Source organism: Salmo salar, chromosome 05 (assembly GCF_965601325.2).
Source record: "Salmo salar chromosome 05, fSalSal1, whole genome shotgun sequence".
NCBI lineage: Eukaryota > Metazoa > Chordata > Actinopteri > Salmoniformes > Salmonidae > Salmo > Salmo salar.
In genome coordinates this window covers 81,990,894-82,014,801 of record NC_138295.1, presented here as the reverse complement: position 1 = coordinate 82,014,801, position 23,908 = coordinate 81,990,894, and the positions used below count along the sequence as shown (strand labels likewise).

Here is a 23,908-nt window from a genome sequence, read left to right as displayed (position 1 = left end):
AGGTGGAGTTGTGCTGCTGTCATGTCAGAGGAGGAATGTGTTTAATGCTTTGTGTGGGGGAGGGGTTAAGAGCTGGCTGTCTGTGCTTTTAGAGGAGGGCACAAGGACCACACACACACAAACTAAAACCTGGTATTGGTACATAGTACAACACTTGATTGACCAGGGCCCATTGTTTTTGGAATAGGGTGCTATTGATCTTTTCCTGTTAAAACTGTAAATACAGGTAATGTACACAAACGTAACAGTAAAGTTTTAGACAAATGCAAATTTCATGGAGTAGGCATTCAAGGAGTTGGTCTGATGGTGCTCTGTCATTTGCACCTTCTTACTTGAACAATAGAGAGGAAGGCCCCCTCCCCCCACATGGGCCACGTCATGATACCTGGACCATCCATTGTAATGTACCTTATGTAAATCAGGTGATGAAAAGGAGACTGGGGTGTTACTTTCTAAAGCCGCCCCTTCACTGCTGACAGACTAAGCCATGAGAATACTCTCACTAATAAAAACAAATGGCCTTGCCTGATCACTGCCCTCCCCTCTTGGTATGCGGACACACCGCTTTTCTACTGTGCCTGAATAATAGTGGATTCAAAAAGACAGATCAGGAAATGGATGTTGGGTACAAGAATCCCATTTTATTGAAATCCCAAACTGCATAGGAAATGTTAAGTCCATATAGACGAGAAGCAGACGGCAGGTTAACAGTTGCCTAACATCCTTCAGAATGCTTCTTCCTGAGTCCCAAATCGCACCCTAGTCCCTATATAATGCACAACTTTTGATAGGACTAGTTAAAAGTAGTGCCCTCTATAGGGCAGGGGTGTCACTCATTCCATGGATGGCCTAGTCTAGTGTCTGCAGGTTTTTCCTTTCAATTAAGACCTAGACAACCCAGGTTCCGTGTGTCTAGTTGGTAGAGCATGGCACTAGCAACACCGGGGTTGTGGGATCCATTCCCACGGGGGACCAGTACAGAAGAGTACTGCACGTCGCTCTGGATAAGAGCGTCTGCTAAAACATAAGACAACCAGGTGACCTAAATTCCTCAATCAAGTACAAGGAAGAAGTGAAAACAAACAGCCCTCCGTGGAATGAGTTTAACACCTGTGCTCTAGGGAACAGGGTGGCATTTAGGGCTCACACCAACACTTCCAACCAGTCACTAAAGGGTATAGGGAAGAGGGAGTATTGGAAGAACTCTTTTAGAGTCCCCTAATCTCACTGCTATCCCTTTCAAACACTCATAAGTGGAATCCATATGGAGCATCCTTCCATTTCACTTCAAATGAAACAGCACAATATTTAGGCTTGACTCCAGGTGATATAAACCCCACAAAAGGGTCAAACAACCTCAACGTTTTTCATACAGTGAATTTTTTGGGTTCAACACAATTCCAGAGTAAATGGCCTAAAGTATCAAATGATTAATAAACCCCATTCACCATGCTGAAATGGCCTGACTGGGATCAGGATCAGAGACATCTGACAGTATAATGTATATTTTACAACACCATAGAGTTGTCATGATACAGAATATTTTTTCCTTGAGCCATTTTTCCTCACATACTATGAGACACACCCCAACGAAAATTATACATTGGAAAAGTAAAACAAATCTGTTTGAGTCCACTCCCTCATAATCAATATTTTTTTCCATCAAAAATTATCCGATTAAGCATCTTATGTCATTTAAAAAACTTTTTTCATCAGAATAGGTCAAAGCTGCTTATTCAAAACGTGGAACACTAGCATTATACCTACCGGAGTTCGACTTAGACTGTGATCATGTAGTCAATTTAAGACCATGTTCTTATGAACTGATAGGCTTCTGTTGTTTATCTCCATGAGAGGAAAAGTACTAATGCTGGAATCCTCCCATACTGATCACCCAGATAAGTTACTGTGGATGACTGTACACAGAGCATTTCTAATAGTCTGGATAGACTGAGGCTCGATTTCATCTGTATCGAAGTTCAGCGCTATAGTGCAATTAAAATGTAAAAAGGACATTTCTGATTTGAGTCGACATATGCAGCGTTAACCGTGAATGCAGTCTCCACGAAATGTGGGAACGTTGCCTTTCATTTCTCTACAGTGCTGAATTTCCACCATACGGATCGAATGGAGCCCAAAGTATACTTGCGGCTAGGGTTGCAAAGAAACTTTCCCCCAATTCCCAGAAATGCCATTTGGAAGATTCCCTCCCTCTTTATCCACTCCTGATTCTAGGAATCCTCCAACCTGGAATTCTTGAAAACCTGTGAAGTTACCAGAATTTTGCAACCTGACAATAAAAAACAAACAGCAGATACAGAAACAGGTAAATAACAAAGTTCAACAAAAAGGTTACATTTACTTTAAGCCCTTGGTAGTTTTCTTGATTAATTGTGATACTTCCAACTGTGGAAGTATAGACAGAGTACATGTTGAATGTCCTCTACTAGTATAGTGTTATGTACTGCTTTAGCAGTAGCTAATGAGGGTCCAACTGAAATACTTAAGGCAAATGTGTTGTTGTTTGACATCATGAGGTAACTTGATTGGGCCCAGTATGTCTATTTTCTGAATAGCCTATCTTATAGTCAAAGGAAGCCATCCTCCTCAACCTAACATACTATAACTGTATATAACCCTAAAATAATTAAAAAGCAGTGACAAATCTTTCTCACAATTACTTTTTGAATCATGCATTAAAATGAATATATACAAGTCTTGTCTTCTAAGTGTCAAGACCTTGAGGTCTTTTAAGAAACTGCAAACTTAAGTTCAAACTATAGGAACAATATAGGAACCAACAACGTACTGAAAATACATCAGATCAGTGTGGATTTGAAGCAGCATTGTCCTCGGTTTAATCTACTTGATCAAACTGTTCATAACTTCTCCAAGCCTTCCCTTTCCATTCTCTAGTGTAACAGTACACTATAAGACCACACATCTGAGGTTTGAAAAATGCAACCATGCCAACGAGGTATTAACAGTTCAGCAATGAGGTAATGGGCGTAGCTCAGTAATACTGAGGTAAAGATGTACATTATACCTATATATTTCTGTATAATGAGGTATATATATGGGGCAGCAGGTTGCCTAGTGTTTAAGAGCGTTGGACCAGTAACCAAAAGGTTGCTGGATCGAATCCCCAAGCTGACAAGGTAAAAATCTGTCATTCTGCCCCTGGACAAGGCAGTTGGCCTACCGGGGAACAGTGGGTTGTCATTGTAAATAAGAATTTGTTCTTAACTGACTTGCCTGGTTTATGATAGAGATAGATATAGATATAGATATTTATTTTCCAGGGGTCATACCAGCAGGAAAGCCATTGTGACAAAAACAAACGGTATAAATGGACTATTTGAAGTCCATTTATAAATAAAACTTCAAATAGTCCATTTATACCGTTTGTTTTTGTCACAATGGCTTTCCTGCTGGTCACAAATGGCCCAGAAACTGTGTAATTTATCTCCTGTATAACAAAAGGCACAAGCTACAACACTGGAACAGTGTCAATGTGAATAATCCACTAAAACACCTGGAAACTCAATATCTAAAAAGAGGCCATTTTGGTTCAATCTTCAAGAGGATGTAACCGAGTAAGCAGTGTCTGGAGCCCAACGTCTCACTGGTCCCCCTGTACACCCAGCTGTGATTATTAAGGTAAAGGAGATATGAGGTGTGTCTGGCATGCCTTCCAACTCTTCTGGGGGTTAGAGCAGCTGGAGACCGACAGCTATGGTGCCTCACCAACTCACAGAGGAGGGCGGTGTGCCAAATGGCTACCTAGTCCCTATTTAGTGCACTACTATTGACCAGGGCTCATAAAGCTCGGGTCAAAAATAGTGCACTATATAGGGATTAGTGTGCCATTTGGAACAGAACCGAGCTCTCCTCGTAAACCAGCACTTGTGGCAATGTGGCTCAACAGACAGGAAATACTGGCCCATTAGACGCAGTCAGAGACACAGGGAGTAGAGGCTGGGACTTGGCTTTAACAGTTAAAGCTATAAGCACAATATTAATAGCTATGAACAGATAGCTTATAACACAGGGCAGGCTAAAGTGGGGGGAAAAAACTAATTCAATTTTAACATTTGCATTTTTACTGGTTCTTGATGTTCTGTAGTTAATAGCCACTGTGGAACCATGAATGACCTGGTTATGTTCTCTCAGACGGAGGTACAATAGAGAGGAACTGCTGTGCTGACTGAAATTACAACGTCTAATGTGACCAACCGACTCACTGCCATCACAGTTCAGAGCAGGGTGAATGTGGGTGTGGGAGCAGCAGCTGATGGAATTCTAATTATGTGGAGCCTTTTGCTTTGGTTACTCAGCCATCTGTAGGCTACATGAGTGGGTCATCAGGCAACTGACCAGCAGCTAGGGGTTACTATGGAGAATATCTATTGAAAATACTATGGAGGCAATGGAGATCAACATCAATGCTGTCACTTTTAATTTACTGGTCAGTTTTACTTTTAAAAATTATTTTATTTGCCACCAGGATAAAACAATATTCTCTTTCAGAGCGGTTTCCCATGAATGACTCATTCTATTTTGAAGGGAAAAAAGCTAAACGGATGACTTTGACGGGAACAGAGCCGAGGCACAGAGGCAACGTTAGACTTTTCAAACAACGATCACAAAGAAAGGAACATGGTAGCATCATTAGGGTGCCAACCTAAACCACCAAACATGTGCAGAAACGTTGTTCTTCAAACATATCAGAATGAAACGTCACTACTCTTAGACCCCTCTACTCTTAGGTAAGTTAGTCTACACAGATTTCATTGATTTGTAAATGGATATCAGTAAATAGATTTAGACTCAGCAGTGGTGTGGGTTAACTTTCTGATGATTCACCCAATTCAAGGTGGTCAATTCCTTGTTAAATGTTTTTTCCCTTAAAGCTGAAATCACACGACTGACTGAACTGACAATGGTCACTGATATCAAATATTAAACCTGCCTATAGCAAACTGGCAGCAGCCATTTTGTGGAGAGAATCCATTTTAGAGTCTCAGATTACAATCTATTCACTATTTAGTGCACTACTTTTGACCAGGGTCCATAGCGCTCTGGTCAAATGTAGTGCACTATTTAGGGAATAGGGTGCCATTTGGGACTCAACCGTACTATAGACCTGAGGACACTGGAGTTCTGAGGTACTATGTGGTCGTGACATGAGGTAAAAAGGTTTTACAGAGGTATGGAGGCATATTCAAAAACAAAATGGAAAAATAACAGTTGCTGAGTTTATAAGAAACGTCTGACTCCACGTTTCCACATGTATGTAACACCGAGTCATTATTATACATTGTTCTCAGCAACATTCTGGGATTTCACACGCTTTATGTGCACAGTAACAATTACAGAAAATGTGTGCGCGCTTTCTGTGCAAATATCAACCAAATGTTGCTTCATGTTAATTAACTATACTTTTCTCTTGCATTGAGGTAGTTACTTCATCAAAACTCCACTGGCGAAATCTCTGCATCAAATAATAAAGGAGTACATTCATACACAGATACATGAGGTAGGTATGATGCAGTGGAAATCTTTCAAGAATGCAAGAAATTCCCTGAGAAAATCAGAGATTTAGACACACACATCAGGAGCAAAGACAACTATCGAGACAGATACTGTCACAGAAGGCCTACGATAGGGTTCAAAATGTCAGCTTATGACAATAACCCCATGTTGGCATTGGTTCATGTACTGCATTGATTTGCTCTTTCAAAATAGAGGTAATAACTGAGAGAAAAGGTCAAGTTTCAATATTACTGTCTCCATTTGCTCACAAAGACATTTGCATCTGATGGGTGTGTTTCAAAATCTCCTCTTCAATGTTTCTTTCTTTGCAAACCAGTAGACAAACTGCCTAGCCTAGAACATAATGATTCGGTTGTTTCCAAAGTCCACGGCAACAATCCTTCCGTCTGGAGTAACAGCTATACCCGACGGGCGATCCATCTGTCCAAAGCTGCTACCCTGAGTCCCCAACTTGCATAAGAAATTACCATTGGTTTGGAACACCTGGATCCGGTGGTTCCGGGAGTCGGCCACCACGATGCGGTCCTCCTGGTCCACTGCTACGCCCTGCGGTCGCAGGAACTGACCGTTACCGGTTCCCTCTGATCCCAGGAAGCGGGCCGACTGGCAGTCCGACCGGATGATCAGCAGACGGTGGTTGTTGAAGTCTGTCACCACCAGGTGGTCCTCCTGAGTAAAGGCCACACCCCTAGGGGAGTCCAAGTGTTTCCATAGAGCCCCCTCAAAGCCGTACTTGTTGAGGAAGGTGCCGTCCTGCCTGAAGAGCTGGATGCGGTGGTTCCGGGTGTCTGAGACGAGGATCTTTCCCTCAGAGCTGACCGCCACGTCCCAGGGGTAGCTGAACTGACCGGTCTTGGTTCCCTTCTCCCCGAACTTGAGGAGGAACCGGCCTTCAAAGGTGAAGATCTGGATGCGGTGATTATCCTTGTCGGCAACGATGATTCTCCTCTGGCTGTCGCAGGCCACCCCAGCTGGTCGGTCCAACTGGCCTGGTCTGGAGCCCAGCGTACCAAACTTGTGGTGGAAGGAACCGCACGGCTTGAAGATCTGCACCCTGTTGTTGCTTCGGTCAGCTACGATTATGTAGCCCTCTTTGTCCACACACACCCCCCAGGGGCGACACAGCTGCCCGTCTCCGTCCCCCTCCCTGCCGAAAGACGCCGCCGGCAAGGGGATACCTCCATAGCTACGGCCAGACTTGACCAGCGCTTTAAAGGGGCTGCCTTCGATGTGCTGGTTGCAGATAAGGACTGACACCAGATGTTCTCCTTCTACCTTGGGCAGGTAGCTGACCGTGTACAACCCGTTCTGATGGTCGGACACCTCAGCGTTTAGCAGGTTACCATCTGGCGCCACCACCACAGCTGACACACCGTCCCCCCCAGACAACCTGGGCTCTCCATCATGATCATACCCTACCACAGTGAAGGAAGCCTGCTTACCCTGCAAGCCCCGACAAAGCCCCTCTCCCTGGGCCTTGGTGAGGGGGGCGAAGGCCCCAGAGCTGACCAGACCTAGGGACTGGATGGCGAGGAGCAAGGTCTGGTCGGGGGCGGTGAACAGGATGCGATCATCATCCTGCGGTAGTAACAGCTCCCTGAGGGCCTTAAGCTCTGTGATCTGGAGGAGCATGCTCTCTCTGGCCAGCAGCAGGTCCAGACTACTGCCCTTCTCTAGGACCTGGGTTACTGTAGCGATGGTCATGTCCAGCTTTGTGAGGTTCTGGTGCAGCTTCTCTAACTGGAGATAGAGGGACTTGGCTTTCCCCTGACGGATCTTCTCAACCTTTAGAGGGCGAAAGGAGGAAGAGGGAAAAGGGACAGAAGGGAGAAAGAAAAGATAGTCTTAGGTTTTATAACACTGCTGGAATGTGTAAATGTACTGTAGGTCCTACAGTATGTTACCAATTAGCAGAAAACCAACTTACTTTCCACAGCAGTTCACACTCTCGTTCCTCCAGGGCCTTCTTATGACGCTCTGTGATGGCTTTGACCTCTGACTGGACCACCATGGCCTTCAGTTCCACCTGCTCGGCAACGGCCTGGGCTTTCTCAATGCTCAGCTGCAGGTAAATCATTAAGAAACTGCTTTAGTGGGAACAAAAGCATGACCTTTGAATGGTACATTGACACATTCACAGGTTAAGTCCTGACAGGTTAAGACCTTTAAATAGTGACACATTGTTCCTTATCAGATACAGTAGGTCAGTGTTTCTCAACATTTTTGCACCAGGGACCAGCAAGCTACTGGGTATCATGAGACTATGGTGTAAATGGCTCTCCTCTCCTCCCCTCCCCTCCATATCAGTGACCTCTCAAAGTCCTTTCAGTATGAGGCCAGCTGGTTAAGTGAATGAAATCCCTCAGACTGGCTCCAGTACTACTGCTGGAGAGGCTGGTGACCCCAGGCCAACACAGCAGCTGTGTTCCAGCCAGTAGTTGGTCCTCATCATGAAGTCCCCCCATAGAGGCACCTCTGGTGGATATAGGGGTCGGAACTAAAGCTCAGAGCGTTAAGTTAAGACTGTGTTAATATCTGCTATCAAAATGCTTTATCAGCAGACAGGCCTTTAACTGTTGGGAGAGTAAATACAGTGTATGCACGCATGACTAAGTCTAAAAGTGTCTGCTAAATGGCCTTGATGTAAAGTGTGACTGACTAGGACAGAAATGTTAAATTAACTTCTCACTAGGTGGGAGCTGACAACCGTCCATAACCTGATCCGTCCCGGCAGGACTGAGCTCAACCAATGGAATGAGGGGTACTACCAGGGTGGTGGTGTCAATCAGAGAGGAAGCACCAATGACATCATCTATAGGGGTAACAAATCCTGGGTCAGAGGTTAAGGGGGTGGCAGAACGGGCAGAAAAAGGCAGCAAATGAGATTATGGTGTTTTAATGTGACCCTTTAGGCCAAAGGTCTTCTACCTTTCAGGACAGAGTTCTACAGCTCGGGCTTTGTGCCATTCAAGCCCATGAACATTATGTGTGTCCCAAATTGCACCCATTGCCTATGTAGTGCACTATTTTTGACCGGAGCCCATGGGGAACGGGGTGCCATTTAGAACGCAGACCATGAGATCTCTTCATAGGAGATAATGGATTATCAGGCTGGTCATAGTCATAGTACAGCCTCTTCACAGGAGCTAAAAACACTAAGCCTAGATTGAGTTAGCAGCATTTGGTGAATTAGGTCTTCAAGTTAAGTGAGCCTCAAAACACCAACTGAGTGTCACAGGACTGAAGGGGGTAGGGGGAGGTGTGTTTTTCTATTGTGTTTTGAGAAAGGGGAGGGGCATACATATTTCATTGGCATGTGAGTGAGTTGGTTTGGAGGGTGGGAGGGGGGTGTATGGGAGAGGGAGAGGGGTGTATGGTGACAGGGTGGGGGAAGGTAGCGTCTTCCTAGAATTCCTCTCCATTGTGTCCGTCCTCCCAAAGCCATCCCGTTCCCAACACCCTTCACTCTCTATTCACAGCTGGATGACAGCCCACCTCCCAGCCAGCCGCCTAAGGAGGAGTGGCCTAATGTTCTGAGTGGTTGTCGGCATCCCAACTGACACCCTATTCCCTTCATAGGGCTGACATCCTATTCCCTTCATAGGGCTGACATCCTATTCCCTTCATAGGGCTGACATCCTATTCCCTTCATAGGGCTCTGGTCAAAAGTAGTACGTTATGTAGGGAACATGGTGCCATTTGGGATGCAGCCATGGTATTAGAGGGGCTATAAATGGGCACTATGGCCTCTCCCTCCCGCCCGCCCTTCCACTCCCATTCTCCTGGCCCTGTGAGGCTGGAGTGATATGGGACACTAATGATCCATTCTGCTCCTGATGCCGTCAAGTCTCTGAATACAAACTGTCAGAGCTGACTAGTGGCCGTCACACACACACACACACGCTGTATATCCCCCTGTAGATCTACGTAGAGTCCCCCGCTGTATATCCCCCTGTAGATCTACGTAGAATCCCCCACTGTATATCCCCCTATAGATCTACATAGAGTCCCCGCTGTATATCCCCCTGTAGATCTACATAGAGTCCCCGCTGTATATCCCCCTATAGATCTACATAGAGTCCCCGCTGTATATCCCCCTATAGATCTACATAGAGTCCCTGCTGTATATCCCCCTATAGGTCTACATAGAGTCCCCGCTGTATATCCCCCTATAGATCTACATAGAGTCCCCGCTGTATATCCCCCTATAGATCTACATAGAGTCCCCGCTGTATATCCCCCTATAGATCTACATAGAGTCCCCGCTGTATATCCCCCTATAGATCTACATAGAGTCCCCGCTGTATATCCCCCTATAGATCTACATAGAGTCCCCGCTGTATATCCCCCTATAGATCTACATAGAGTCCCCCGCTGTATATCCCCCTATAGATCTACGTAGAGTCCCCGCTGTATATCCCCCTATAGATCTACATAGAGTCCCCCGCTGTATATCCCCCTATAGATCTACGTAGAGTCCCCGCTGTATATCCCCCTATAGATCTACGTAGAGTCCCCGCTGTATATCCCCCTATAGATCTCCGTAGAGTCCCCGCTGTATATCCCCCTATAGATCTACATAGAGTCCCCCGCTGTATATCCCCCTATAGATCTACATAGAGTCCCCGCTGTATATCCCCCTATAGATCTACATAGAGTCCCCGCTGTATATCCCCCTATAGATCTACATAGAGTCCCCGCTGTATATCCCCCTATAGATCTACATAGAGTCCCCGCTGTATATCCCCCTGTAGATCTACGTAGAGTCCCCCGCCGTATATCCTCCTATAGATCTATGTAGAGTCCCCCGCTGTATATCCCCCTATAGATCTACATAGAGTCCCCGCTGTATATCCCCCTATAGATCTACATAGAGTCCCCGCTGTATATCCCCCTATAGATCTACGTAGAGTCCCCGCTGTATATCCCCCTATAGATCTACATAGAGTCCCCCGCTGTATATCCCCCTATAGATCTACATAGAGTCCCCGCTGTATATCCCCCTATAGATCTACATAGAGTCCCCGCTGTATATCCCCCTATAGATCTACATAGAGTCCCCGCTGTATATCCCCCTATAGATCTACATAGAGTCCCCGCTGTATATCCCCCTGTAGATCTACGTAGAGTCCCCCGCCGTATATCCTCCTATAGATCTACGTAGAGTCCCCCGCTGTATATCCCCCTATAGATCTACGTAGAGTCCCCCGCTGTATATCCCCCTATAGATCTACGTAGAGTCCCCGCCACCTACAGCATGTCTGCATCACATCACCCACCTAGAGCGTGCCTGCCCTGCATCACATCACCCACCTAGAGCGTGCCTGCCCAGCATCACATCACCCACCTAGAGCGTGCCTGCCCTGCATCCCATCACCCACCTAGAGCGTGCCTGCCCTGCATCACATCACCCACCTAGAGCGTGCCTGCCCTGCATCACATCACCCACCTAGAGCGTGCCTGCCCTGCATCACATCACCCACCTAGAGCGTGCCTGCCCTGCATCACATCACCCACCTAGAGCGTGCCTGCCCTGCATCACATCACCCACCTAGAGCGTGCCTGCCCTGCATCACATCACCCACCTAGAGCGTGCCTGCCCTGCATCACATCACCCACCTAGAGCGTGCCTGCCCTGCATCACATCACCCACCTAGAGCGTGCCTGCCCTGCATCACATCACCCACCTAGAGCGTGCCTGCCCTGCATCACATCACCCACCTAGAGCGTGCCTGCCCTGCATCACATCACCCACCTAGAGCGTGCCTGCACTGCATCACATCACCCACCTAAAGTGTGCCTGCCCTGCATCACATCACACACCTAGAGCGTGCCTGCCCTGCATCACATCACCCACCTAAAGCGTGCCTGCCCTGCATCACATCACCCACCTAGAGCGTGCCTGCCCTGCATCACATCACCCACCTAGAGCGTGCCTGCCCTGCATCACATCACCCACCTAAAGCGTGCCTGCCCTGCATCCTAGTACCCACCTGTACAGCGTACCTGTCCTGCATCACCCACCTAAAGCGTGCCTGACCTGCATCACATTACCCACCTGTACAGCGTGCCTGCCCCGCTGGGCGTCTGCCAGCAGCTGGATGGTGAGGGTCCTGGAGTCCTGCAGGGAATCCTGGAGGTAGCGGAGGCTGTGGCCCGAGTGACAACCCACACTGCCCTCCCCCCAGACAGGCACAGAGCACGTATCACAGAAGAAATGCATAACCTGCACAGGGACAAGCACAGAAGCAGACAGTCAGCAACAGAACCTGCAGAGGGACAGGCACAGAAGCAGACAGTCAGCAACAGAACCTGCAGAGGGACAGGCACAGAAGCAGACAGTCAGCAATAGAACCTGCAGAGGGACAGGCACAGAAGCAGACAGTCAGCAACAGAACCTGCAGAGGGACAGGCACAGAAGCAGACAGTCAGCAACAGAACCTGCAGAGGGACAGGCACAGAAGCAGACAGTCAGCAACAGAACCTGCAGAGGGACAGGCACAGAAGCAGACAGTCAGCAATAGAACCTGCAGAGGGACAGGCACAGAAGCAGACAGTCAGCAATAGAACCTGCAGAGGGACAGGCACAGAAGCAGACAGTCAGCAACAGAACCTGCAGAGGGACAGGCACAGAAGCAGACAGTCAGCAACAGAACCTACAGAGGGACAGGCACAGAAGCAGACAGTCAGCAACAGAACCTGCAGAGGGACAGGCACAGAAGCAGACAGTCAGCAACAGAACCTGCAGAGGGACAGGCACAGAAGCAGACAGTCAGCAACAGAACCTACAGAGGGACAGGCACAGAAGCAGACAGTCAGCAACAGAACAGCTATCCTCTCACATACAGCAACAACCAACCGCAGCCAGTTCTATTGTTACATTCTGTACAGTATCTAACATGTTGACTGTCAGGTCCTGAAGATTTAATAATAGTAACAATGACATTAAGCTATGGCTCTGCCTCGGTCTGCACAACGATGTACTGAACGGCATCTCATACTCAGTGTTTTGGACACAGTCCTGTCTAAAGCAGAGTAGAGTGAAAGAAGAAACAAGGGTAAGAAATAATGAAGAGGGGAAGCAGGAGTGCAGTGGTGTGAGGTACTTAAGTGAAAATGCTTTAAAATACTACATAAGTAGGTTGTTTTTTTTGTATCTGTACTTTATTTTTGACAACTTTTTCTTCACTACATTCCTAAAGAAAATAATGTACTTTTTACTCCATACAGTTTCCCTGACATCCAAAAGTACTCATTACATTTTGAATGCTTAGCAGGAAAGGGAAATGGTCCAATTCACACACTTATCAAGAGAAAATCCCTGGTCATCCCTACTACCTCTGATCTGGTGGATTTACTAAACACAAATGCTTTGTTGGTAAATTATGTCAGAGTATTGGAGTGTGCCCTTGGCTATCCGTAAATAAATACAAAAAAAACACAATAATCATGACATCTGGTTTTCTTAACAAGGAATTTGAAATGATTTACACTTTTACTTTTGATAGTTAAGTATATTTAAAACCAAATACTTTGACTTTCTCACGTAGTATTTTACTGGGTGACTTTCACCAGAGTCATTTTCTATTAAGATATCTTTACTTTTACTCAAGTATGACGATTGGCTGCTTTTTCCACCACTGCAGGAGTGAAAGGGTAGAGCGTACAGGATAGGATTGAGAAAGCAGGGTGAGTGATGCAGGCCAATCACTACATTGTATAGAGAAAGGAGGCCAATAAACAATTACATTGGTCAGTTGCCAAGAACATCAATATTTACAATACAGAGCCCCTAAAGATGTTTATCTTTGATATGTTCCTATGTATTACCACTAAAGTGCATGGATGTGTGGCATGTATCCAGAACTTCATTCAAGCACCGTATAATACTTCGCTAGTACATGTCTCTATAGCAACAGTCATAATATCATTTGGTGCTGGTGTGGAGACATACTCTGACAATACTAAGGTTTAATGCAGGGGTGAAGTTGTCAGAGAGTTTTCACAATGAGAGTTCATTTAGACTGGATGCTCTTTAGTTAGTTCTGGAGATTCAAATCAAATGTATTGGTCACATACACATGGTTAGCAGGTGTTAATGCGAGTGTAGCGAAATGCTTGTGCTTCTAGTTCCGACCATGCAGTAATATCTAACAAGTAATCTAACCTAACAATTTCACAACAACTACCTTATACACACACACACAAGTGTAAAGGAATGAATACGAATATGTACATAAAAATATATAAATGAGTGATGACCGAACGGCATAGGCAAGATGCAGTAGATGGTATAGGGTACAGTATATACATATGAGATGAGTAATGCAGGGTATGAAAACATAAAGAGGCATTGTTTAAAGTGGCAAGTGATACATTACATCAAGATGCAGTAGATGGTATAGAGTACAGTATATACATTTGAGATGAGTAATGTAGGGTATGAAAACATTATACAAAGTGGCATTGTTTAAAGTGGCTAGTGATACATTTAATTACATCAAGATGGCAAGATGCAGTAGATGGTATAGCGTACAGTATATACATATGAGATGAGTAATGTAGGGTATGTAAACATATAATATAAAGTGGCTAGTGATAAATTGATTACATCAATTTTTCCATTATTAAAGTGGCTGTTGTTGAGTCAGTATGTTGGCAGCAGCCACTCAATGTTAGTGATGGCTGTTTAACAGTCTGATGGCCTTGAGATAGAAGCTGTTTTTCAGTCTCTCGGTCCCCGCTTTGATGCACCTGTACTGACCTCGCCTTCTGGATGATAGCGGGGTGAACAGGCAGTGGCTCGGGTGGTTGTTGTCCTTGATCTTTTTGGCGCTGCTGCGCCTTCTTCACCACGCTGTCTGTGTGGGTGGACCATTTCATTTTGTCCGTGATGTGTACGCCAAGGAACTTAAAACTCTCCACCCTCTCCACTAGTGGTAGGCTTGATTACCAACAACGACAAGACGGCCTACAGGGAGGAGGTGAGGGCCCTTGGAGTGTGGTGTCAGGAAAATAACCTCACACTCAATGTCAACAAAACAAAGGAGATGATCGTGGACTTCAGGAAACAGCAGAGGGAGAACCCCCCTATCCACATCGATGGGACAGTAGTAGAGAAGGTGGAAAGTTTTAAGTTCCTCTGCGTACACATCACGGACAAACTGAAATGGTCCACCCACACAGACCGCATGGTGAAGAAGACGCAGCAGCGCCTCTTCAACCTCAGGAGGCTGAAGAAATTCGACTGGTCACCAAAAACACTCAAACTTTTACAGATGCACAATCGAGAGCATCCTGTCGGGCTGTATCACCGCCTGGTACGGCAACTGCTCCGCCCATAACCGGAAGGCTCTCCAGAGGGTAGTGAGGTCTGCACAATGCATCACCATCAGACTGAGAAAGAGCTTTCTATCTCAAGGCCATCAGACTGTTAAACAACCATCACTAACTTTGAGTGGCTGCTGCCAACATACTGACTCATCTCTAGCCACTTTAACAATTAGATGTAATAAATGTATCACTAGCCACTTTATATAAATGTTTACATACCCTACATTACCCATCTCATATGTATATACTGTACTCTATACTATCTACTGCATCTTGCCTATGCCGTTCAGCCATCGATCATCCATATATTTTTATGTACATATTCTTACTCATTCCTTTACACTTGTATAAGGTAGTTGTTGTGAAATTGTTAGATTACTTGTTGGATATTACTGCATGGTCGGAACTAGAAGCACAAGCATTTCGCTACACTCGCAATAACATCTGCTAACCATGTGTATGTGAAAGATAAAATTGTATTTGATTTGTTTGTGTGTTCCAGTAACATGCACGACTTGATCTCTATGGCTCAGCCTCTACAATAGAACACTACAAGCTATACACCAAGTTGTTCTGTGTGTTGATGACCTCCAGTTCTGATACACTGGGGTTGCTAAATTCCTGTAACTTTACCGAAACTCACAGGTTTTTCTACATCCCTGTTTGGAGCGTTCCTAGATTTCCTGCTTATCCCCTCCCGATTCCAGTGATCTTCCAACCAGGATTTCTGGAAAAGTTTTTGTGGAAGTTCCCAGATTTTCAGAACCCTAATAAAGAACTGTGCCTCCTCATGGACTGACCATGAGCCAGAAACATATGAGATGTTTCGGAGCCCATCGCTGTCTAGGAATAGGGCTTCCATCCCAGAGAGAGAGCTGCTTTGATGCCATGCCAGACGTTTCTTGTATATAGAATTCTGAAAGCGCTTCCATGTGAGCCGTGCTGGTGGGAGGGGGGCAGCCAGACCTGCGTCTGCTGAACTACCCTACAGTCCCCTCCCCCCCATATGAGCCCCCTGGTTAATGGAAGAGTGAAGGAACTACCCAACTAAAGGGAAGTGTTTAAACGGAATGTCCACTCCAGCACCCGGAAGTTCCAGAGCCAAAACAGAGACCTGGCGGTCAAAACAAAAACACATTCATGGACACATCTCTCTTTGACAAGCTCTAGCTCTACACTGATCCATGTGTCCAACACTTCCACACAGCTGTGATTGTGTGTACACCCATTCTGTTTCAAACAATGGTGATATTCCATCTGTACTAAAATCTAGACTCAGCAGAAGAAAAAACGTGACCCACACTGAGTGAATCACCCTTCTACTTTCCACTGTTCATCAGAAACACAATCTGCAGACCATTCCAACTGCTTTCTTTATTTCCCTGGACTGGTGGACTGACTGCTCCATCTGTCTTCTTCATACAACAGCATTAAATGTTCAGACATATGTTCCACTGACTCGCCGGCCGTGCTGCCTGCTTTATGGCAACACAGAGTCTACGTTCCAAATGGCACCCTATTCCCTTCATGGTGCACCACTTTCGCTTAGGGGTCGGGCCAAAAGTAGTGCACTATCTAGGGAATAAGGTGCCATTTGGGACATATAAACAGAGTTATTTTGGCTAGACATTGTTTTCATATTCCCAATGAGAAGGCGGGCCCCATCGTTAATGCTATGTCTGCTGATGTCTGCCACCTTGTAGGACCAGCAGGGAAACCAAACGTCCACTCTGTCATGTTAAAACTATTTTCAAAGCCTCTTCAACACAGAGATTTGCAGTCATGGGGAGAAAATATGTATAATTCCTTTCATTAAAAAGCTGAATCCTGCCAGTGCAATGGTTGTGCATGTGTAGCCTACAGTAGAACTTTAAACTGTATTAAAGGTTTGGTCTAGAACTAATCAATATGGACTACATCTGCAATGTTCATCCACCTTCAGAACCAGCTGAACTAGGAGGAATAGAGATACATTATAGAGAGAACTTTCCATGGGAATAAAAACAACAGATCTCCAGTTTCTCTGTCTGGCTTCTAATTCTGTTACATAAGAGGTCTATTAGTAATACTGCCAGTCAGGCCTTCCTCCTCAGCCCTAATGAAGACCGTTCCACATTCCTGATGAAGGTCTGGTCCTACCGTAGGAGGAAAGGTACCCCCATTAGAGGAACCCCCCTCTCTCTGGCTATGTCCCAAATGACACCCTATTCCATTTTTAGTGCACTACTTCTAACCAGGGCCCATGGGGCAATAGGTAGGCTTTATGCAGGCTATAGGGTGGAATTTGAGACGCAGACCCCAGCCTACAAGCAGCTCTACAACACCAGATGGCTACCATCCATCCCATCTTGATCCTCAGGGGCTGAGCCGGGACTGGGCCGGGACTGAGCTGGGGCTGGGGCTAAGCCGAGGCTAAGCTGGGGCTGGGCCGGGGCTAAGCTGGGGCTGGACCAGGGCAGTGGGGTTGTTTTAAGTCTGTGCCCCTAGCTGCCAGATTCAATATCAAAGCACCAGGAGGGGCTCCCTCTCTCACATGAAATGGGTTAAAACTGAAAAAGAGGCACAGGGAAGAAGAAGAACTGAAACAGAATAATAAAATAGTGACTGACAGGGAGGCTTTTGGGGTTGGTTCACAGAGGATATCCCCAGCTAGACAGAATTACAAACCAGACAAGATTCCTTACATGAGTTCACTGCACTGGTAGGAGCGATGGTAGTCAATCACCAGCGGCAGCTGACACCTTCATTGGGGAGGACAGGCTCATAGTAATGGCTGCTCATAGTAATGGCTGCTCATAGTAATGGCTGCTCATAGTAATGGCTAGAAAGGATTACATGGTATAAAACACATCAGACCCATGGTTTCCTTGTGTTCGATACTATTCCATTCCAGCCATTATTATGAGCCGTTCTCCCCTCAGCAGCCTCCTGTGTAGTCAATGAGAGACGGGACTACTCACTCCCCCCTCTTCCCCATAGTTAACTGTCTAATGTACTGTGGAATCATTGACTGAATGTTCATAGCTGTCAGTGTTGTCAATAACGGCAACAACAGTGGCTTTTATTTCAGTGACTGAGACAATATCTGAAAACACATTAACCTAGCCTGTAGCAGTGTCTCATCAGATCGTCGTGCCATTGGATGAGAGTTACAGACAGACTAAACTGGTTAGTGACAGGCTGGGAGTGTCATCATGCAAAAGGCTTCTCCACTAACCCCTTATTGTCCTGTTGATTAGAGGATGAGTTAGATGCATTCCTCTAACATGGCATTAAGCTGCACAGCAAACTAGGTTGGCTATCCAAATGACTCAAGGCCTAAACATACCAGCAACTTCCACATTTCCTCATTATAGAATAATCAAGTCTTCCTATCCTAATGTAATCTACAAAAAGGTTTGGGTTAGGTGAGTCTTTACTGAGTGTTCTACACCGTCACCACATGGCAACCAGTGTGGCCCCGCCCTCGTAACCCCTGACCCCAAGCCTGAGGGAGAAAACAGACAACAATGCAGTGACGGCCTTCCGTCCCTTCCACCTTGTGACCTTCTGTTGGAATCAAAGTCAACAGAGAGAGAGGTCACAACATTCTCTCAGCTTAAACATTGAATGGATATAGGCCTCCTACTAGTTCTGACCCAAGGCCATTCACAACTAGAAAAGGGAAACTGTTTTTTAGACAATAAGTTACATAAGGTATTGTAGTGAGTTGAGTTTCTAGTCAAAGTTTGATGGGGGAAATGTAAAAAAATCTAACCAAAACTATGTCCACCCTATGGGCCCTGGTCAAAAGTAGTGCACTATTTAGGGAATAGGGTGCCATTTGGGATGTACATATGTCTGAGGTGGCCAACTTTAACCCAACCTTGTTGTGAAGGCTATTCAGATGCTGGATTTCTTTGGCTTTGCCCCACTACAAGGCAGGAATGTTCAACCATCTCACTGACCTGGTGTTACAGTGTTCTCTGTAACATTCAACGTTCTCACCAGAGACTGTAGAGAGAATTGGTAGAGAAGAGGGTGAATGGGTAGAACAAATAGAAAGTGTGTCTGTGGGGGCGGGGGAATACAGAGAGAATGTGTGTGTAGTCCCATCCTCAACATGTCTCCCAGATGACTGCTCTGCTGAAGGCTAACGTCATGACATTACATTCCGACTGGCCTTCCACTGAGTAAAGGCTTCCTGTATGTTTCTCTATTGGGAGCATGGACTCCTCAGCCACACTGTCTGCACCGGAGTCAGGACAGGAGTGTATTGTCTCACATCTGCATTGGCTCCTGGCAACTGCGTTAGAATGGCACCTAGTGACATCAGAATGACGCCCAGTAGTGACGTCAGAATGGCGCCCAGTAGTGACGTCAGAATGACGCCCAGTAGTGACGTCAGAATGACGCCCAGTAGTGACGCCCAGTAGTGACGTTAGACAATGGACAGGAGTGAGGGACTACACTGCTGCTTAGTCCAAGTACACCCCAGCAGAGACACTGCTCCAACTACTCTCCAAATGTACATTTATATCATATATTATTTATCCATGACTTTGGTATTATGAGACAGACTGTGAAATTGGTGTTATAAGACTGTGATATTACTATGGACTGTCAAGCCCAAATGGTAGATCCCATTTGAGTTTGTCCAATAACCCCCAAACCCACGTTAGGCTTTGAAGAGGTGTCCAATAACACCCAACCCCACATTAGGCTTTGAAGAGGTGTCCAATAACACCCAACCCCACATTAGGCTTTGAAGAGGTGTCCAATAACACCCAACCCCACGTTAGGCTTTGAAGAGGTGTCCAATAACACCCAACCCCACGTTAGGCTTTGAAGAGGTGTCCAATAACACCCAACCCCACGTTAGGCTTTGAAGAGGTGTCCAATAACCCCCAAACCCACGTTAGGCTTTGAAGAGGTGTCCAATAACCCCCAAACCCACGTTAGGCTTTGAAGAGGTGTCCAATAACCCCCAAACCCACGTTAGGCTTTGAAGAGGTGTCCAATAACACCCAAACCCACGTTAGGCTTTGAAGAGGTGTCCAATAACCCCCAAACCCACGTTAGGCTTTGAAGAGGTGTCCAATAACCCCCAAACCCACGTTAGGCTTTGAAGAGGTGTCCAATAACCCCCAAACCCACGTTAGGCTTTGAAGAGGTGTCCAATAACCCCCAAACCCACGTTAGGCTTTGAAGAGGTGTCCAATAACCCCCAAACCCACGTTAGGCTTTGAAGGTGTCCAATAACACCCAAACCCACGTTAGGCTGTGAAGAGGTGTCCAATAACCCCCAAACCCACGTTAGGCGTTGAAGAGGTGTCCAATAACCCCCAAACCCACGTTAGGCTTTGAAGGTGTCCAATAACACCCAAACCCACGTTAGGCTTTGAAGGTGTCCAATAACACCCAAACCCACGTTAGGCTGTGAAGAGGTGTCCAATAACACCCAAACACATGTTAGACTGTGAAGGGGTGGTGGGTCAGACAGAGGATATGGGAGGATGGGGGCTATCTCATGATGATATTAAACAGCATTACTGCTGTTAGACTCAGATGGAGAAACTTACCGCATTGTCATGCTCCTGGCAGAAACTCAGCCTGTCCTGAAAGACAGGCAGCAGAGAGTAGCTCGACCGGCTCAGAGTGGCAGTAGGAGTGTTAGAGTTGTTGGTTCGGTTCCCCAGGTGCTGGTGAAACAGACTCTCCATTAGTCCATCAATGAAATGGTCTTTGGTAAGCCGGACCCTCTGGTGTGCCCATACACAGTTGTTACAAAGGTACTCCTGGCAGTCTCGGCAGTGAGAGGTAGCGGGGTTGCCCTCGTTGCAAGAGCTGCACAGGGGCGCTCTGCTATGTCTGTGAGACAAGTTGTTGCCCCTGCTGCTAACAGTATTGTTGATTTGCTCCTCAGACGAATTTACCACGGCATCCAACATGTTGCTAAATAAAAAGTTTGACGAGGGCAAGGCGTCTACTCCTGATACGGGCATTAGAACCTTTTGGTCACAGGTCGGGCACCGGAGTTTCAAGGGGTCTCCGGGGTTCCGCTGGTCCTCCAGACACTGCCTGCAGAAGGCATGGAGGCATGGGAGGACGTGGAGCCTTCTGGAGGATGAGGTAGATGAGCTAGTTGAGGTATGAGACGAGGACGAGGAGGTAGACGAGTTGGAGGAGAGCGGAGCAGAGGAGCGGCACAGTTCTTTGCATAGGGGGCATGTCTTCAAGTCGGAGTCAGGGAATGAAGCCATTTGCTCGACTGCTTTGGAATAGGGGTCTTTAAACCCGCATTTAGACATAGCCTACGGTTGCCTTTGTAAATAGATGCAATGACGATAGACTAGATTAAATGTTTCTATTAAATGTTGCTCCTATTGTGCAAAATTGGTATCCACTCACTGACAGCAAATAAAATGTGTAAGTGATGAAATAGGTCTGCCGGTGAAGGACGTGCGTTTGAAGGAAATTGGAATGGCAGTCAACGTCAATGAAAGCTCTTTGGAATAGAACAAACTTCAGGTCTTCCTTATTTGCATACATAATTCACATTTTACGTATTGAAATTTGAGAGTAATTATAACTTAATATTACAGAGTTGTATGTTCTTGTTTACGTCAATGGGAATAAACCAATATTGTGGCAAACATTAAATCGTCTGCGTGTCCCCCACTCCGATTCTCCCCAAGTACAGAGAAAGGCCACTGCCGGTTTTCGTTATCAATTCCTCTGTTCAATTACGCACACACGTGTTTTAACAGTAAGTGTCCGTCCAATTATTCTAATCCACCATCACACCTCTTTCAAATGTAGCCAACCATGCACATCAAACTGAGACTGTTGAAGACAATTAAATAATGAATCCATTTGATGTAATAAGTTAGCGCGATACTTGCGCGCATAAGATCAAATAGCCAAACAGTTGCTGAACAGTCTCCCAAAAAGGATTTGCTACTCTATGATACCTTCTCTGAACGAAATGCTCTGCGATGCATTCGTTGTGCTTAATAAAAGGCTGCACTTTCTTGAGATCAAATGTACAGCGTTTTCCACTGGCTTCCATTGACCATCCGCCAGCGCAGAATTAATCCATTTGTCCGGTGCAATGAAGCGTTCATTTGCGCCCGTGTCCTTGTGCACGCGTTTTACGCATGTTGAACTAAACAAAATATCAAGAGGTACAACGTAGGTTTTACTAATTGTGCCATGTGAACTGCAAGGCGTGAGTTTCTCGAAAATGCCCTGAACGTCTCTAATCCTACAGCCGTGAGCATACTTCCGTTTCATCACACGGAAGGTGACTCGGGGACTTTGTTGGACAGCCGGGCTGGGCAGTTACATACTAGCGTCGCCCTACTCATTCCATTTTTAACAGTAACATTTGAATTGGAAATGCTACAGTATAGTATGCAATATGTCGTGGAGTAGACCTCAAACTGCAGTTGTGCAAAAACAAGGGATCTATTTCAATATTTTAATTTCCTGGAAACAATTATAGACTTTGGCTTTAATTTAATTTGACACTTGTGAGACTATTCCATTGGTTCCATGGTACCAGGCAAACTAAATCAAACTTTCTCTCTGGCTTGTGTATTTAAAACAACTAAAAACTAAATAATTGTTATTTAAACTGCAGTAAGTAGCCTAATGCTAACGTTTTATTTAAACAATTCTAATGTCCACTTTGAATGTGTACAAATAAATTGCTGATCATGATTGTATCCATTCATCCTGTCTCAGACTGACAAGCAATGCTTACTCATGCATGCCTCTGTGAATGCCATGCCATTGATGTTGTGCTTTTGGTTCAGTCTCTTGGAATATCTCTCTCTCTCTCTCACTCACACACACACACACACACACACACACACACACACACACACACACACACACACACACACACACACACACACACACACACACACACACACACACACACCACACCACACACACACACACACACTGGCCAGGACAGGAGAACCCCAGTGAGATTTATCCTTTACATGTTAGCAGTCCAAAATAAGCAGTGGGATGCCAGCCTGAGTGACAGAGCTCTGAAGGGAACCGTTTGACCCCATTATCCAGTCCTGGATAAGGAGCTGGCCCCGCCCAGTCCTGCTCAGAGGAAAAACCCAAGAGTGTAGGCTACTAGGACTGGGGCACTATGAAAAGAAAGAGTCAAGAAGCGTCAGTGTTGGAAATGGCCAAAGACAACTTGGTTGTCCGTCTAACCAGCCGAGATCTGAACCCGAGTCTCCCACGGGAGGAACCAACCAACCAATCTTAACCATTAGACCAAGAGGACAGTTCCACCACACTTGTGTTGATGGACGGGGTAGGCATGGTGTTGACTTCTAACATGGATGTCTCCCTTCCCTGAGTCATATTAAACTTGGTAAATAAAATCTGTGAAAGACTGGGAGACATAAAACACGGGAATCACATGAACACCAGTAATACTCTACCAAGCCCCAATCAATATCTGAATGTCAAATCAAAAGTCACGGGTGGATAAAAATGCTACCTTTCCTGTTATTTAGGTTGCTGGGAAAATAACTTGAATGTCCCTGGCTACTTCAAAGTGGATCATATTTCTGGTTCTGAACTGAATGTTCTGATCATAATGCCAGGATGTATTTTCTGGTAACAAAAGGAAACAAGATGATGCTGTGAAAGAGAGTAGAGTGATCAGAAACATTCAGTTCAGAACCAGAAATATGATCTACTTTGAAGTAGCCAGGGACATTCAAGTTATTTTCCCAGCAACCTAAATAACAGGAAAGGTAGCATGTTTGTCTCCCCATGACTTTTCATTTGACATTCAAGATATTGATGGCCCTTGTTATTTTACAGAATGATGGCCAACTTTATTGCACTTGATTAAAACCTTTACCACAGTCACAAGAGGACCAAACGCTGGTCAGGTCGCCGCCTCGTCATGATCAAATGGGGTAATTGATAGTGACCGCTCCCCTCCCAGGTCTGTGGAAGCGTATTAGAGAAGGAGCAGGATGGTAATAACAGTGTGTTA

General features: G+C 45.7%; 1 protein-coding gene across 1 annotated transcript; it reads right to left on the bottom strand.

Annotated features, from left to right (window-relative positions):
• Window positions 1-621: 621 nt before the first annotated feature.
• Window positions 622-22,198, bottom strand: LOC123724061 (E3 ubiquitin-protein ligase TRIM71). Its single transcript, XM_082975725.1, has 4 exons — window positions 20,451-22,198; window positions 11,615-11,782; window positions 7,484-7,618; window positions 622-7,341 (listed from the first exon to the last, which is right to left on the bottom strand). Exons 1-4 carry the CDS (start codon window positions 21,177-21,179, stop codon window positions 5,890-5,892), a joined length of 2,484 nt encoding a protein of 827 aa, XP_082831851.1. The 5' UTR covers window positions 21,180-22,198; the 3' UTR covers window positions 622-5,889.
• Window positions 22,199-23,908: the final 1,710 nt, after the last annotated feature.

What these genes read in the sequence shown, in the direction of transcription:
- LOC123724061 (XM_082975725.1), bottom strand. Translation starts at nt 21,179, where the DNA reads ATGTCTAAATGCGGGTTTAAAGACCCCTATTCCAAAGCAGTCGAGCAA. An exon ending in GGGGCAGGCACGCTGTACAG is followed by an intron (nt 7,619 to 11,614) that starts GTGGGTAATGTG and finishes ATTTACCTGCAG; the next exon opens with CTGAGCATTGAGAAAGCCCA. An exon ending in AGTGTGAACTGCTGTGGAAA is followed by an intron (nt 7,342 to 7,483) that starts GTAAGTTGGTTT and finishes CGCCCTCTAAAG; the next exon opens with GTTGAGAAGATCCGTCAGGG.